This window comes from Carassius auratus, chromosome 45 (genome assembly GCF_003368295.1).
Source record: "Carassius auratus strain Wakin chromosome 45, ASM336829v1, whole genome shotgun sequence".
Taxonomy (NCBI): Eukaryota; Metazoa; Chordata; class Actinopteri; order Cypriniformes; family Cyprinidae; genus Carassius; species Carassius auratus.
Window position 1 is genome coordinate 2,085,989 of NC_039287.1, and position 18,515 is coordinate 2,104,503.

Sequence of the window (18,515 nt, forward strand, 5' to 3'; positions counted from 1 at the left end):
TTTTTAAATTATACTTATTTAAAAATATGTTTTGTTTACCACAACTGAGAATGATTATTCAAAAACAAATTTGAGATAATAATATACAAATTAAGTACAGCCAGATGAGTACAGGTTTATGTCTCATATATTAATATGAATTAAATGTCATATAATTGTTTAACATATTCATATTATTTTCCATAAAACGCATAAACAGGTTATATTTGAGAATACAGAGAAAGCAAGATGATAAACGATAAAAAATACATTTAAATCATTTGCTCACTCAGACATTCTGAGCAGACAGGGACATCTAGTGGACAATAAGACATGTAAGGGACTCGGGGAAAAAATAATCATATAAAACAGTATGAATGTACAATAATGTGCTTTTCCTGTCAACATAATGTTATTACGTTATTACATTATTATTAATTAAAGACATTATAATAAATTAACTTTGTATGAATCACTTCAAGTCGTTCATGTTGCTATCACAACATCATCCAGAAGATGGCCTTGTGTGTCAAGCTTCAGACATTTGATTCTTCATACGTTCTCCTTCACCGGCTGTCCTTCGAAAAGAGACACAGCTGGAACAGAATAATGTTTATTAAACCAGTTCATATAACAAATTGTGTTACACTGTATCATGTTATTAATAGTTAATTAGGATGATTAAATCTTTTCTGCTGCAACTTCACAGAGAGTATTTTAGTTTCTTGGTCAGGTTAGTTTATTATAAAAGCACAATATCTTACTTAAGATTGAACATGTGGGCTTACTTGGTGTGCTTCTATGGGATCTCTGTGATGCACGGAGCCCCTCCTTACTCAGTCTGGGCACTGGAGGCCTTACAGGACCAGGACGTATCCCTGCATTCCATTGGGAGGTCTGGGAAAGTCTCTTTATGGAGTCCTTGTTAGACGGAAGTGCTTCTAAGTTCTGTGCTGCCCATTGCGGCCTGTTTTGGTTTTGCTTTGCTGCTGCACTGAGATCCAAGGATAAAAACATCTGGGAAAATATACAAATGAAAGCCTTGATTTCTCTTATATTTTTAAACAGAGAAAGTACATATGTTTTGTTCAATAAAATCGCTGTTTTCTTCCCCCAGCAACACAGTGCCCTCCTTTTGCTCTGCAGTACATGTCTATGATATCCCACATACACAGTCTGATCAGTATTCATGATGCCTCTGGGTTATGACGGCTCTGGAGAATTCTTAGCATGCTGCTGCTGCTGATTTGTATAAGAATCAACAGCACAGTCACATGACAATTATATTAGCTTACCAAAGATTTGGCCTTGCGCAGCTTGTATGTTGAGCGAGATGGTGCTTTCATAGTGTCTTCCTGTCTTATTGTAGCACTTTTCCCCTTTATGAGTCTGCAGAGATAAAGATAGCAGAGCATTTTCTGCTGAAGTTGCACTTATACTTTCAACGTGCACAATTTCAGATCACAAATTGCCCTAAATAATGCAGCATATCTGTTTTTTGTAATTTTGGGATATTTTATATAATCTAAGGACTCAAGAGTAATACATACTGTGTATATATGTTTACAATTTTGGAGTTGGTAAAAAAAAAAATGTTTTTGGAAGGTTAATGATAACTGTTTTATGCTCACCAAGGGTGGATTTATTTCAAAACAGTAGAGAATAGTAAAATAGTAAAAAAGTTTAAATTTCTTTAAAAAAAAAAGTTTTACTGACATGTATTTATGTGTGTGCAAAACAAAATAAGTTGTTTACTTACACTTTTCTTGCATGCTCAATGTGGTCAAGGTTATCCAAGTAGTTAAAGCGTATTATGTCAGTGGGATGCCTGTCTGAGTCTCTCCAAGGTGGAAGACCTTTGGCTGATTTCACCAAGCTATTCCCATCTTTACTCTTCCCATGAAGACTTGAGAGGACAGGAAGTGAACCCTCTATCCCACTGCCAATTACGTTCACCTCAGGGATAATAAACTCTTCTTTCACAGGCGCCTGGAGAATGTGGAAAATGTGCATCACAAAAAATTACATTTATTCCAGTAGATTGGACTCTAAAACAGACTTTCAGTGACATCTTACCCTGGGCCTGCTAACGTGAAGCTCCTGCACTGTCTCTATGTAATGCCTCTTCCATACACCTTGTTCAAATGGTGTTGGAGTAAAGGTTATGCACCAGCCTAGTTTCAGACATTTAGGCATCCACAGCTGGTCAAGCTCACCCAGGTTTTTCCAGTGCCAGCTTACCTGCAAATGAATTAATTACTGTGACCAGAGAATACACAAATGTTATACACATAGTACTGTTTAAAAGTTTAGGGTCAGTATCAGTAAGATGCTTACTTGAATACGCTAAATTTATATTTTAATTCAGCATCAGCACAGATGCAGTAAACTGATCAAAAGTGACAGTAAAGACATGCATGATTTTACCAAAATAATTTTTTTGTTCAAATTAATGCTTTCTGTCAGTCAAAGAATTATGAAAAATATGCATTCGAACATAAGTGATATTTGCACACAGTATGTATATAATATATTTGAGTGAATTAAAATATTCAGGCAATTCCAATAATGTTTTACTTATTTGGTCAATTTAACAATAACACATACCTGAGCACATCTACAGAGGCTTCGGGGGTCAAGGAATGAAAATATATAAAGTGATATGACCCTGGGAAGGACCCTAGTGAAGTCGAGTGCTTCCTCTGGTACCCAGCTGCTCAGAGTTTGTCTGAGATGTTTCAGCTGGCTAGCAGAGCATCTAGAGAAAAAATCTTGCAGCACCTGCTTCCGCTGACTATCTGTCCACTTCTCAAACTGGGGTAAAGAGGAAGAGGGTTCGAGCATATAATCAACAGAGCAAAGAACAAAAACAAGAAACTGTAAACATTGTTACAGTAAGTGCATTACTTACCCACTTTCTAAGCAAATTTCTTCTCTCTTCAAAAACCTGCAAAAGTGTTTACATTTGACATGAAACATTGTACGCTGTAATATCACTAATATCACTGTTTTGGTAGCTGAAAAAATACACCTGAAGTCAACATACTGAAACTGCGATTCTCATGTTAGACAAAGCAGAAGATCATATACTATATTTTTGTTGCACGTACATGAGCATTGGAGAGCTGATGATTTAGAGGTGTCCAGGTACTCAGTTTGGTCTGCATTTTTGTTCTGCCAGTATGGGGCATCTTTCCGTGAAGTTCAGACGTTTGAGTTCCAGCTCCTGCATAAACCTCAATCATATTAGGCACCACAACATTAAGAGCACTTTATCAAAATTACATTCCCATGTTAAGGCCAACGAATGTGCTGTGATTTTCATACTAGCAACAACAAAACGGCCTAGTCGTACAGTGCAATTCAGTACAAAAGAGAAAAAAAAATCTAACCTAAAATTTGTAGTAATGTCAACCGGAAATGTTAGCTATCATAACGAAACCATTAAATGTTTAATTGTCCGATATAGATTGTTTTGCTCATCCTGCTCTGTACAGTTTACCAGTCTCCATAGCAATCACACTCCCTTCTCCCTCTGTCCCGCCTCTTTCCAAACGCTGGCTGTGTTCGATTCGCAAACGGTTCGTTCTTTTGAATCGGATCTTTTAAATGAATCGGTTTAAAATGAAACGATTCAGAAAACCGACGCTGTAGTCTAAGTGGACATAATATTTCACTGATGGGACAAAAGTAAATTAATTTAACCGAATAGAACAAATTTATTATTAAATAAAATATTTATTATTTTGTAGTATACAGTTTTACTTTAATTTGGTTGTATGAAAGTTTTATCAACATATGTGTTGACTTTATTAAACATAATTTTATTAATATGTGCAAACACTTTTTTATTTGAGAGATGTAAATTAATTTTAGTATTGTTTAATATAAATGCTAATTAAATGTAGGTTATAATTGAATTCATATTTTTATTAGCAGCATTGTGGCGGCAACAAACTGGTTTGGGACTGGTGAACATACTATTATAATTAATCGGGGAAATAAATGCATCAAACAACTTTTACAACATATTGTAAATATTCCACGCTTCCAGAAGCGACCGCGATATGACGTAATAATGTCGTCACGTAAAGGAATTAATGACTCGTTTCGAACCGATTCTTCTAAATAAAATGCCCAAAAGAACCGAATCGCAACTTCAAACCACTAAACACACCGCCCCTTATTCGTCATTCCGGGCAAACACAAATCAACAGCACTGACTTCATTTCATTAAAGTGCGGAGACGCTCCTCGTTCCCAGAGGACCCCTGGTCATTGCAGCTATGATGTCCGTGGATAAACCCAAGCCATTCTATGTTTGCATACTAAATGTGTTTTTTTTTCACCTTCAATCCAGTGACAGAAGTTCTAATGTGCTTTAATATTGAGTGAGAGCAATATTCGTCGGCGCATCGTCGTGAAATGCGCGCGCCCGTGCGAAATCCTCAAAACCCGCAGAAAGACACACAAGGCTCTTATTGTTACAGAAACAGAGTGGAGTGCCAAACGTGAATGATCTCCACTGGAGAGGTAAAAAGGACTTCTTATCATTATCAAAATAAATTTCGTCTTTTAGCATGAGAAAAATAGCAGCAGAAAACCTATTTTGAAGGTAGTTTAATTACAGCAAAGCTGTACGATAGACAGGGTCTCGTGTTAATAAAGGAAAGGGTTATCTGTTCGCTTTTATTTTGAAAAAAAAAAACGAGTTTTTAAATGTTATCGCATTTAAGTTAAAATCAATAAAAAAATATCAAATAAAAAATCTGTAATTTTAACGTAGGACGTTTGTAATAGCAAAATCCTCGTTCTGCATGATTCCGGTTTTTCTTTATGTTCTGAGGTAGGTGTCAATCATATAAACCGGACCAAGAACATAATTAAAATGATTTTGTGTAAACCGCGTCTCTTGCTGTGAACATCACTGAGAACATGTTCTGTGTTGACAGACATTCTTGAAATAATCACAGCTGTGACAATCACATGTGTCCACACATGGACTACAAAATATGTTAAAACTAAAACAATGATTGTCTGTTTTAAAGTTATCGTATTCCAGTTATTAATCAATATTAAAATTTTTCATATTTTTTTAAATGATCATTTATGGTTCAGTTTAGTCTGAAATCATGGAACATAATTTGGTTCTGAATAGGTTAATACTGTGTTCCTGAGATTGTTCAGTTTTCTTTGCACTGAATACATAGTTACATTGAAGTTTCCCCTAGGTAATACGCTTATAAAGCATCTTTTATTTACTGGCAGTATAATATGGCAGTGCTTTTGATCATACATTGTCCGCTTTGAAAACATTTCCTTCACCTTGAGTGATCTCCAGCCAGATTTTTCATGTTTGAATAAAATGTTGCCCCATTCATTTATAATTCATATTAGCCTGTTCACTTCAAATGTGACATTTCATGCACTTTCTCCCACAGATGTAACCACAGTCACACCTACACTGGATACTGGAAATGCATTGAAAAGTCCTGGAATCTGGCACAGCAAAATGGAGAAGCTCAGATTTTCTTGATACAACCCATCCTTTGCGGGTCACAGCACAGACGGACACACCATGGATCTCCTTTGGGTTCTGTACTCCACGCTGACTGTATGTATGGCCATCAATATGGAAGCTACTGGAAGCCATAGCCTGTTTACCTGTGAGCCTATCACATTAAGGATGTGCCAGGGTCTCTCCTACAATACCACCTTCATGCCCAACCTTCTAAACCACTATGATCAGCAGACCGCTGCTCTCGCCATGGAGGTAAACCACATTACACAGGCTTACTGCTCAAACGATGTGATCAAACTGCATTACGTTAACCTAGGACTAGTTCTAATCATCATGCTCTATTAACGGCATGACCTCAACAGGAGTCTCATATATATATACCATTTTTTGGTTCTCTTTCGCATGTGGCCGTGATGAAATAAGCATCATGTAACTATTCATCTAACAATGTTGCTTTACAGCGGCTTGCTAGTGTATTTCACAGTGGTTGCTGTTATGAGCAGTTAATGGTGCTCGGACGCATTGTTTATTTTGATTGCTCTGTAATCTTTGTATCTTCAGCTATAACGCCTGGATTGATTCGAGCCGTTGGTTAATCCTCTTTTCCCGGGCCACAGTATTCAGCTGAGCCCAACTGAAAACAGCTGCATTGGCTTGTTACAGCAGCCAGTCTATCTGTTGAACACACACAGTAAACGTTATCTAAAACCCACTGTCCTCAGTCACAAGGTTTGATTGAACTTGTTCACTCCAGTCCTGCCTTAGTATAAAAGAGGGATGGGACAGGAAATTAAAGAGATAAAAAGAAGAAAGAATGGATGGAGTTGAGCTGAGGCAACCCATCTGCTCATCCTCTTGTACGTTTGTGTAGAAATGTGGAGTTACATAACCTTTTGCACTGTAGCCAGCACAAACACACACATAAAGTGATGATACTTTTTAAACCCACTACTGAACGAAGGATTACAAGATCAGTGTTGAAATATATTCAGATGCATTTGAACAATAATCACAATTCACGTGTAATACTGCAGATATATTGTCTTAGCATTATATATACAAAAAATTATTAAAATATTTATTTTGTAATATATATATATATTATATATTATTATTTAATTTTATAATTATTTTAAACTATTGTTCTTTGCATTTACTTAATAGGTCTGAACCTCTTTTGCATTTAAGCATAAAACAAACAGAAAAAGAAAAGCCAAGTGAAGATTTACATGTGATTTTCAAAGGGAATGAAGTCTGCTGAATAACCAGAATTTGGTTGATGAATAGATTTTACTATTTTTGCAAACAACTGACATCAGTGATTAGAAGTTGACAGTTTAAGCACCAATTAGTCTACTCAAGATGATAAAAAAAAAGGACTAAATCTTTCATATCATCAGCTCCATACAATTTATTTCATTCTTAAGGGACACATTAATCGTCCTTGCTTTCAGATTCAAGAACACTGTGGGGCAGTGATCTGAACTCTTGGCAACCTCAGTTGTGAAGTGGGACAGTTGCCTAAAGGGATGATTTCTGGGATTTGTTTTGGTTGCATACAGTAATGGGAAGGTTCAGGGAGCATTTGAACTGAGCATACAAAGAGAATGCTGGGTAACGCTAACAATATGAGGCATTGCAGGTGCACTGATTGATGTAGCTTGACATCTAGTTAATTTAAACTTCGTCCCCAATATGCCAGACATGTGAAGATACATGACCTTGTCCTCATGTTATTTCTACCCTGGCGTGATTATTAAGGACATCCTGAAGTTGTAATGCAATCTGGCAACTCAAAATTATATCAGTTATATAATTGCTTGAAAATATATATTTTTTTAGATATTTATGAGGGGGCTGTGACTTTTTTGATCTGACAAAAAAATAAATAAAAAATCATAGATATTAATTTGCATGTATGAAAGGGTTAAACAGGATTGTTTATACTCTAAATTTAAATATATATGTTAGCATGTAGCAGTTATGGAGATTTATTAATGCATAACCATTAGGACAGTCGATATCGGAATGGAAGGGTTAACCATTATTTTCAATGCAATCCAGATCTTCTTCTTCTTTGTCCCCTCCTCTTCTGTCTGTTTCTCTTCTCTTCTTCACTCCCTCCTCTCTTTTCATCCCTCCCCCCACACAAGGTACTGTGGTTGCCGGGGTAACGGATCCCAATTGTATTGTAACAAAAGAGCAGGCTTTCTCTCTCAGGAGGTGTTCGTCACTCGCACTCTGACCTCTCTCCCCATTACACCCCTCCCTCAAACCGGCCCGTTTATGCATCACTGGTCACCATGGTAGTGCAGTTGAATTCACTGGACACTGCCTTAAGTTAAATAGTGACCGGTGGAAAGGGGAAAATTATATATTTGTGTGTTTGCCCTGTACTTAACACATTGTCACATTCTTTACTTTCATAAAAAAAAAAAAAAATAATAACTAGAAGGGAATATGAGAATTCATCAAAATTATGTACTCTGGTTTTACGGGTGACGGAAGGAACTAAACCTATTTACTTGTGAATGGACACAGATTTGTAGACTTTCTTCAGTATGCCTTGTTTTTTTTTAATTTTCTTTATCTTTATGCAACTCTTTTTGCTGCACAAGTGTCTTGGAGTTTTAAAATCATTTAATTATAACCATATATATATCTATTTTGTTGGTTTTGATTGCTTCCATTGTCTTCATTTGTAAGTCGCTTTGGATAAAAGCGTCTGCTAAATGACTAAATGTAAATATATGTGAAGCACACAGATCCAGCCATATTACAAAAGACTTTATCACGTTAACTTCCTGTATTTGCTGTCAGATTGTACAGAGTGCTTCCACATCTCTCTTATATAGCATATCAGCTGTATGGAGTATTTAGTCATATTATATCATGCTTTGAATCACATGCTCACTGCCCAAACAAGAAGAAACAGCCATCGTGCCTCTTCTGTCTTCTGCATGTTTACATGCCTGCCATCACAGTATGTTTTGAATACCCCTAAATAACCTTCCTGAATGCCCTTAAGAGCCTCCAAGGCACTGGAATGGAAGTGTATGTTTGGAAGTGTATGTTTGCCCTTAGGACAGTAGTGAACGAGATAAACACATTTGAGTTCCTCAGATCACACCATTGATGTAATGTAGCCTGACAGATAATGTTTTTCACCAGATCAGCAAATAATGGAACTAGCTTTATTTTTATCTTGCTTAAAAGCCAGAGTGTGTCCACTCAATTGAGCTCAGAATCGTGTAAGGCATGTCATAAGACCTTCTGGACCCACTACAGCCACAGATGCCACCCTCACCAGCCACAAAGCTGCAACGAGAAGTCAGGCACATTTAGGTTTTATATAATTTTCTATAACCTTTTATAATCTTTATAAACAAAAGTTCATTTGGCCAGTATATGTTTAGAAGCTACAGGCATTTTTTCACCTGTTTTTATGGTCTGATGGTTAAAGCCAGTGCTCTTTCTCATGTCATGTTAGCGACACATCTCAGTGGTATGCATTATGCTGCGTTAAATATGGATTAGGTACTTGGAAATGATTCCTGGATTTAGATGCTTTGTGTCAAAATGGGCAAGCATAATATCCATCCTAATCCCTTTTTACAGACCTTTTGGGTGGTAGCCTAGTGTGCTGGCAGTGGCTGAATGCTCTCATTATGGATATGTATTATACAGCCAGTATATCATATATGTGTTGGACCATTGCTATAGGCTGGATGGTTTTGTTTGCAATAGTAAATAATGGTAATACTGTGATTAGCGCATTAGATCATCTCATTGGATTTAGCCTGAACGCTTGGTTAATTTTCTACATATTAAGTGAATTATTGGCTGTTTAGGAACATAATTAAAGTCAACATTGCTTGTAGCTTTTTGAATAGCCAAACATATTTGTATATAATAATCAGTAATTTTAGCATTTTTAACAACCAAACACTAGGAGTTATATTTTTAATGATGTAATTTATTTCAACATTTTAAGTCACTAAGCAATATTATTATTTTGTAGTATTATTAGCATTTTTTTACAGCCAAACAGTAGGAGTTCTATTTCTTTATATAACAATTATCTACATTATTATAGCATTTTAATCACCAAACCTAGGAGCAATGTTGTAACATTTGTTTTTAAAATTTTTTTATAATTTATTAGCTATTTTTAACAGCTATTTATTTAATATATTTTATAATCATTTCAATTATTATAGGATTTTAATAGCCAACCAATAGGAGCAATTGTATTACTTTTTATATAGTAATTGGTTAAACTGGTAACATTTTTAAACTACCAAAAAATTGAGTTATATTTCTTTCTACTGCAATTATATATATTATTATAGAATTTTTAATAACCAACCCCTAGGAGGGAAATTAATTAATTTAAATCTTTTAACATTGACATGAACATTTTTTTGGCATTATTTTCTTCTCACCGTTAGTAATTGCATAAAATGCTTAAAAAATACATAGCATGTACATAGCATGTATATATATATATATATATATATATATATATATATATATATATGTATATGTATATATTTATTTATTTATATTTATTTATTTATTTAATTAAATTTTTTTTTTTTTTTTTTTTTTTTTTTTAGGCTGTGTTTGTGTGTTTTGGTTCATTTTTCAACACAAGGGATGTCAGAACCCCCACCCGACCATCACAAAGGCCCTTACTCTGCAGGGGTGGAGGCTTTATTGTCTGTCAGGTCCTGGGTGGAGGCTTTTTTCTTTCTCCCCCATGGGATTTGCATATTTATGTCCGACCCTAAAGCTGGTACTACTCCTAGACTGCCTCATTGAGTAAGTGGGCCTCAGCAATAAACAGCATGTCTCCTGCCCCAAAATAAAGGCCTCCTCAGAGAGGTTTCATTACAGATCCAATTTAATTTTCATTTTACATAAGGGTGACCAAATGACTGTGATTCAAAATGGGGAAGGGTCCATTTAAAATTTTTTTTAAATGGCATTAGCATATGTGAGTTTATTATTATTATTATTATTATTATTATTATTAATAACACTGTTTTTCTTGTCTGAAAGCCCTTTCATCCCATGGTGAACTTGGAGTGTTCTACTGAAATACGTCCGTTCCTGTGTGCCCTGTATGCACCCGTGTGCACCGAGTACGGCCGCGTGACACTGCCATGTCGGCGCCTGTGCCAGCATGCCAAGAGCGATTGCTACAAGCTGATGGACATGTTTGGGGTCACCTGGCCAGATGAGATGGATTGTAGCAGGTACAGGATCACATTCATTAAGTTCAACAATACATCTTTAATATTAATATGATATCATATTCTGAAAATAAACTCTGTCTCTTAGGTTTCCAGACTGTGATGAGTCTTACCCCAGAGCAATAGACCTGCTCCCGAGCCGTGACGAGACGGAGGAATCTCCCACATCAGTTCAGCGCGACTACGGCTTCTGGTGCCCACGAGAGCTGAAGATTGAACCTGACTTGGGCTACTCGTTCATGGGCGTGCGTGACTGCTCGCCTCCCTGCCCGAACATGTACTTCCGCAAAGACGAGCTCATCTTCGCCCGCTATTTCATTGGCGTTGTCTCCATAGTCTGCCTGTCGGCGACGCTCTTCACTTTCCTGACCTTCCTCATCGACGTCGGGCGCTTCCGTTACCCAGAACGGCCCATCATTTTCTACGCGGTCTGCTACATGATGGTATCCCTGGTCTTCTTCCTGGGCTTCCTGCTGGAGGATCGCGTGTCATGCAACGCAGCAAGCCCGGGTCGTTTCCGCGCCTCCACCATCACCCAGGGCTCCCACAACAAGGCCTGCACGCTGCTCTTCATGACGCTCTACTTCTTCACCATGGCTGGAAGCGTTTGGTGGGTCATCCTCACCATCACCTGGTTCCTGGCGGCCGTTCCCAAATGGGGAAGTGAAGCTATCGAGAAGAAGGCTTTGCTGTTCCACGCGGTGGCTTGGGGCATCCCGGGAGCCCTTACCATCACCCTCATGGCTATGAACAAAATAGAAGGCGACAGCATTAGCGGCGTTTGTTTTGTAGGGCTCTATGACCTCATGGCCTTGCGCTGGTTTCTCTTGGTGCCGCTGGCATTAGATGTGGTCGTAGGCGTAGTGCTGCTGTTAGCGGGTATTGCAGCGCTGAATAGGGTCCGGATGGAGATTCCCCTGGAGAAGGAGAACCAGGACAAACTGGTGAAGTTCATGATCCGGATCGGGGTGTTCTCCGTCCTGTATCTGGTGCCTCTGCTGACAGTCATTGGGTGCTATCTGTATGAGCAGAGCCACAGATCAGTTTGGGAGACCACCTGGGTACAGGAGCGCTGTAGAGAGTATCACATCCCTTGCCCGTTTAAGGTGAGAAGAAATGACGTGAAATAATTTCACAACCATTGAAAAATGTTTGGGGTTAGTTAGAATTTTTTTTTATGTTTTTGAAAGTATCTTATGTTCACCAAGACTGCATTTTTGGAAAGAAAAATACAGATAACTGTAAATGCAGATAACCGTTTTCTATTTTAATATATTGTAAAATGAAATTTATTCCTGTGATGGCAAAGCTGAATTTTCAGCATTGCTACTCCAGTCTTCGGTGTCACATGATTCTTCAGAAATCTTTCTAATATGTTGATTTGTTGCAAAAAATTTTTTTAAATTTAATCAGTTCATACTTTCCTAAAAATAAGCAATTGTTTTGGCATTTGTAATGACAGATTTTTAGTGTGACCTTATTATGGTGTTAATAATCAAAGGCCTCCACAGTATCCTGCCAATTCTGTCATCACTCTATATTAGAAAAAGGTTAAGTGTTTAAAAGTGTATTGTTGTAACTAAGTGGTCACTGTAAGATGCAAAAAAACGAAACAAAAAAAAGTCACTCCTGCTGATGTGAGCTTCATCCAGGGTTCGAAATGAATGGAAGCTCTGGGTAAAAATGCCCTCTCAGATGTGACAAATGCAAGAGAAATCGAAATATTTCATTTTAGTTTTGTGGTGACGTAATGTTTTCCTTATTTACACTTATTCATATTATTTCGATTTATTTATTTGAATGAAATTACTAAATTGAAGCGTTTGACATAAAAGAATGTCATGAGGGTATAAAATGTCCCTGATATGCATATTTTTTGCATTTTCTGACACTGGGTTCATTCGACATTTTTCAGCTGCATATACAGTATCAGTAAAACCTACAGCAACAGCTGCCTGTGAATATATCTGGTGTCTAATATGATGCAAACTGAAGCATAACTAAAAACTAAAGACTGTCATGGAAAGTTTCAGCGTCAGCTCAGTAAAAATCTCAGTAATGATGTTTATCCATATGTGTGTGTGTGTGTGTGTGTACATGCCTGAGGCAGCATGGGATTGCAGGATTGGTTTTAATGAGGCCTTGTTTACTGCCGCAACTTCTGTTCTGTCGTGGTAGAGCGAAAAGGACAGTCATGTGTCATTTTAACTCTATAGCTGTACTTCATGAAGTGCATTGCTATAAATAGCAGATCTCTAGTCACATGGCAGTAAGTCATGATGACATATAATGGAAAAGTGTTTGGATACAATAAAAATGTCACTATATAAACCTATATGCATTATATAAAATACCAAGACAAAAATGTATATGGATATGTAAAGGCAGACTGACAGCATTCAGAGCAGAAGAAACGCTCTATTTAAAGCAGTGAGAGAGAGAGAGAAGGGTGTGCATTAGGTAAAGAAGAGGACAGACATTTGTGTTGACTGCAGCTATGTTTATGCCGTTGGCAATTGTGCAGTGAGCTGAGATAAAGCACTTCCCATCCACACAATCGCATACACACAACCCAGGGCTAAACCAACATACAGAAATGCACTCACGCACACACTGCATGAGGTTATGAGCAAACGCCGAGATCCACAAGGGAGGAATGTTCCTACATGTTCTGATTACAAATCAGGTTTCACCTGTTCTTATGTTGCATACTAAGCAAATGTGTGAAAAACACCCAATTGCTGTTGTCTTCACAGGTGGAACAGACAAGCAGGCCAGATATCGCCTTGTTCCTCATCAAGTACCTGATGATGCTGGTGGTGGGAATCCCGTCAGTGTTTTGGGTCGGTAGTAAAAAGACCTGCTTCGAGTGGGCCAGTTTCTTCAATGGGCATCGCAGAAAAGAGTGAGTTCCGATTAATGCTTGGAGAATTTATCCCATTATGGTTTATATTGTTATAGCTGTTGAACATTCTATTCCTCAAAGAATCCATGACAAAAAATATGATTTTACCATTGATAAGAAATGTTTCTTGAGCACCAAATTAACATATTAGAAGGATTCTTTTAGGCTCATGTGAAATTGAAGACTGGAGTAATGGCTGCTGAAAATTCAGCTTTGCCATCACAGGAATAAATTACATTTTAAAATATATTGATATAGAAAATATATATATTTTAATATTTAACAATTTAACTGTTTTTTTTATGTATTATTATGAAATAAATGCAGCCATTATGAGACTTCTTATAAAACATTTGAAAATCTTTCTGACCTTAAATTTGTGAATGGTAGTATACTTATTTTATTTATTAGTTATGGCCAATATTAAAATTCTAAATTGTCAACAACAAAAAAATCGTTAAAATGGTACAAGTGACTTTAGGCATCAGAGCATTACCATTTATAGTATGAAAAGCTGATATTCATTTTGAGAATTGTTTAAGGTTACATTTAATAAATTACTTATGTTTTTAAATGATGGCAAAGGTAATCTAAAATTAACAGAAATGGTACAGATATGTTGTGCATCTGCCACATGATTAAAGACAGTCGTTGTGCATTTTGATACATTTCTAACATTTGTGCATAGAACTGGAGTGCAACAAAGATATTTAATGAGGACATGAGGTAGCCACAGGAAATAATTCAGTAAGTGTGTGTTGTCTCATAGGAGTTAGTGTAAAGACTTCCTCTCTGCACAACCCGTCCCTTATTTCAGAGCATTAACCTCCTCTCCCTCCCCTTGTCCCACCCCCTCTTCTTTTGTTGATTTTGACTCCTTTATGCCCTCTGTCTTCCCCCTCTCTCTTCCTTCGCTCCTCTGTCACTCCCTCCCCACTTTGCCGTCCTCTTCCCCCGTCTCTGCCACCCTCAGCAGCGCAGTGCACGAAAGCAGGCAGGTGCTGCAGGAGCCCGACTTCACCCAGCTCCTCCTCAGGGATCCCAACACCCCAGTGGTGAGGAAGTCTAGAGGCACCTCAACGCAGGGCACCTCCACCCATGCCTCCTCCACGCACCTCGCCATGTTGGACGAGCCCCCCAGTGCCAGCACCAGCCGCGCAGGCAGCATGCGAAGCAAATCAAGCAGCTTCCACGGCAGCCTGCACCGCTCCAGAGATGGCAGGTGAGGAATCCGAATTATAGTTCAATCTCTGGGAAAAATGTTTAGCATATTTTTGGGGGATTTGCGAAACGTCAGTTAGAGTATTTAATAAACAGACATGCAAAACATTTTGCAAATGAAAGTTGTTTTAAAAAATAAAATATTCCAATAATGTCTACAATTGTTTTGCTTGGTGGGCTTTGAACCCACAACCTAGCCAAGAGACCCAATATCTGGGTTGCCATGAAATAACAGATCTTTGTTACTTTATTGCGACATACATCCCAATGATATTGTGGAGACTTGGTTTCTTTCCATCAGTTGTTGATTGGACTTTGAGATGTGGGCATTGCACTCAAAAAAAAAAAACCCCACTATTGATTGAATTTTGCACTGATTTCTGCGATATGCCAGTAAATGTTAATTCGACTTTTTTTTTAAAAAAGTCAAACAAAAAATGGGTGATGCGTAATCATTTGTGAAAGAAAGTTGTTCCACGAATACCTATACAAAAAAAGTACACCGTGATCATGCACCGTGGGCTTTGAACCTATAACCTTTCAATTACAAGCCTATAAGTTGCGGTGAAAAAGAAATCATGACAAACATTTGAGTGAAACAGTTTTTTTGAAAAAAAAAGAAAAAACTGTGGGGCAAAGACTTGATTCTATGCATCGGTTGTAAAAAAAAAAAAATGCGAACAGAATAAATTGTGAAGTGGCAGTTAAAATACAGTTTAAACATTATAAGTTCAAAACCAAATTTAAAATAAAATATAAGTTCATGAATCATTCAAAATTATATCTATACAATAATTTTCACATATTTTGCATTCTGCACAGCTGGCCGAAACCTACATCTGCCTCCCTGATCAAAGATCTAAACATCACTGAATCTATTTAATTCTCTGTCCCATCAGGTACACAGCTTGCAGTTATCGTGGTGTCGAGGAACGCACCCTGCGCCTTGATGATCCGCTCCAGCACTGCGGCGTCAACCGTCTCAACAGCCATTCACGGCACGGCAGTCTGCAGCGCCTGGAGAGCCAATCACGGCACAGTAGTGTGCGAGACCTCACCATCACAGCACAGGCCATCCAAAGCAGCCCTGGCAATGGCATTCACCGCGTTGTAGGGGAGGATGCGACCATGGCATGAACTTTAACGTGGCAGCAAATAAGAGCCCAAATGAGTAAAGAGAACATGGACTCTTGGAACAAACTCCTCATGATGGATGGCACAAATACGAGAGAGTTCAAACAGAGAGCCATGTGTGTTCCCGGGGAATTGAACCTTGCAGATAGTTGAGCTACATGAACAAAATGGACTTATTGAATTCAGAGGTTGTAAAGTTGAGTTATGGATTATACCAAACACTTGAAATCTTTTGACGTACACTACCATTCAAAGGTTTGGGGTCAGTACTTTGTATGTACCGTTATCTTTTCTCAAGTAATGTTTGTGTGGAACCTCATAATCAAGGGTTCCTACTTTAACAGGGTCAAGCGTAAGGGCTTTTGATACGTTATCATTCTGTGATGTTTAGGCTCTTGCTGTTTTATACTCACATGATATAATGAGTTGTTCCACTGCGGATGTGGTTTTGAATGTTTCTTTCCATTGTTTATTGCACTTTTGACCATTTTGTAGAACAGAACTAGTGATGAATGCTGACATATCTGCTCATTGGGGTTAAATTTAAATGGACGGTTCACCCAAAAATGAAAATTTGGTCAGATTTACTCACCATTGTGACATTTCAAACATGTATAATTTTCTTTTTTTCCTGTGGAAGACAAAATTAGAAGTTTAGCAGAATGTGCAAGCTTCTCTTTTCCATACAGTGATAGTGAATAGTGGCCAAAAGCTACTAAAAAATTATACATAAAAATATAAACAACTTATGTGAATTTTTTTCCAAGTCATCTGATATGTGTGGAGGGGGGGGGGGGATGAAAGAAAAAATATAAGTCATTAGTTAATCAATAATCATTTCCAGTGCCAGTGTCCTGAAGCATAAAGAGCTGAATTTAAAAAGCATAAAACTAAAAAAAACTTTTAAAAAAATAACGTAGAATAGATATTGTAGGCATTTTACGAATGGAAATTGGCTTCTCTTTTCCAACCAATCTCTTCTCTGTTGAGTTTTAGCACTAATAATAATAGTCAAGTCATTTTCGTGACATTTACCGAAAACTGTGAAAAGCTTTTTGTTAACATGCTGAGATCCTGAGTGCTTTATGTAGAAAATAAAACATCACTCTCAAAACTTTCATATCTGTGTGTCCTTTCCCTCCATTTATTGAATTACATCAGCATCAGGTTACTAGAGTAACGTCTCCATATATGCATAGTGGCCAGTTTATCCAGTCTTTGATCGGCCTTCCAGCTTAAATACATCTGTGTAAAATGATTCCTCATTGCTTGAAGTGATTTCCACCTTTGTCAAGTGAGTGAGTAACATACAGGTGCATCTCATTAAATTAGAATGTCCTGGAAAAGTTCATTTATTTCAGTAATTCAACTCAAGAGACTCGTGTATTAAATAAATTCAATGCACACAGACTGAAGTAGTTTAGTTATTTTAATTGTGATGATTTTGGCTCACATTTAACAAAATCAGTCAGCTAATCAACTCAAAACACCTGCAAAGGTTTTCTGACCCTTCAAAATGGTCTCTCAGTTTGGTTCACTAGGCTACACAATCATGGGGAAGACATCTGATCTGAAAGTTGTCCAGAATACATTCATTGACATCTTTCACAAGGAGGGTAAGCTACAAACATTCATTGCCAAAGAAGTTGGCTGTTCACAGAGTGCTGTATCCAAACATGTTAACAGAAAGTTGAGTGGAAGGAAAAAGTGTTGAAAAAAAGATGCACAACCAACCTGCAGCCTTATGAGGATTGTCAAGCAAATTCGATTCAAGAATTTGAGTGAACTTCACAAGGAATGGACTGAGGCTGGGGTCAAGGCATCAAGAGCCACCAAACACAGATGTGTCAAGGAATTTGCTCAGTGCCCAGTGGTCTAAAGTCCTCTTTTCAGATGAGAACAAGTTTTGTATTTCATTTGGAAACCAAGGTCCTATAGTCTGGAGGAAGGGTGGAGAAGTTCATAGCCCAAGTTGCTTGAAGTACAGTGTAAAGTTTCCAGTCTGTGATGATTTGGGATGCAATGTCATCTGCTAGTGTTGGTCCATTGTGTTTTTTAAAAACCAAAGTCACTGCAACCGTTTACCAAGTAATTTTGGAGCACTTCATGCTTGCTTCTTCTGCTGACCAACTTTTGAAGATGCTGATTTCATTTTCCAGCAGGATTTGGCACCTGCCCACACTGCCAAAATCACGACCATGGTGTTGGTGTGCTTGACTGGCCAGCAAACTCACCAGACCTGAACCCAAGAGGGAATCTATGCGCTATTGTCAAGAGGAAAGTGAGAAAAAGGAGACCAAAAAATGCAGTTGAGCTGAAGGCCACTGTCAAAGAAACCTTGGCTTTCATACCACCTCAGCAGTGCACCTCCATGCCATGCTGAATTGAGGCAGTAATTAAAGCAAAAGGAGCCCCTACCAAGTATTGAGTACATGTACAGTAAACTAACATACTTTCCAAAAGGCCAACAATTCACTAAAAATTTATATTCACAATAC

At 37.7% G+C, this 18,515-nt stretch overlaps 2 protein-coding genes across 3 annotated transcripts; one reads left to right on the top strand and one right to left on the bottom strand.

Annotated features, from left to right (window-relative positions):
• Positions 1 to 142: 142 nt before the first annotated feature.
• On the bottom strand, positions 143 to 3,631 carry LOC113062859 (F-box only protein 16-like). Its single transcript, XM_026232888.1, has 9 exons — positions 3,372 to 3,631; positions 3,090 to 3,205; positions 2,891 to 2,926; positions 2,587 to 2,793; positions 2,056 to 2,220; positions 1,739 to 1,968; positions 1,275 to 1,368; positions 768 to 996; positions 143 to 575 (listed from the first exon to the last, which is right to left on the bottom strand). The coding sequence occupies exons 2-9, from the start codon at positions 3,168 to 3,170 to the stop codon at positions 532 to 534; spliced, it is 1,086 nt and encodes a 361-aa protein (XP_026088673.1). The 5' UTR covers positions 3,171 to 3,205; positions 3,372 to 3,631; the 3' UTR covers positions 143 to 531.
• A 558-nt stretch (positions 3,632 to 4,189) lies between these two features.
• On the top strand, positions 4,190 to 17,139 carry LOC113062858 (frizzled-3). 2 transcript variants are annotated; one of them, XM_026232886.1, is made up of 7 exons: positions 4,190 to 4,511; positions 5,420 to 5,751; positions 10,564 to 10,760; positions 10,846 to 11,863; positions 13,514 to 13,662; positions 14,636 to 14,884; positions 15,783 to 17,139. In XM_026232886.1, exons 2-7 carry the CDS (start codon positions 5,557 to 5,559, stop codon positions 16,018 to 16,020), a joined length of 2,046 nt encoding a protein of 681 aa, XP_026088671.1. In that variant the 5' UTR covers positions 4,190 to 4,511; positions 5,420 to 5,556; the 3' UTR covers positions 16,021 to 17,139. The 2 variants fall into 2 exon arrangements, with proteins under 2 accessions (XP_026088671.1, XP_026088672.1); XM_026232887.1 differs by having other exon boundaries at positions 14,639 to 14,884.
• Positions 17,140 to 18,515: the final 1,376 nt, after the last annotated feature.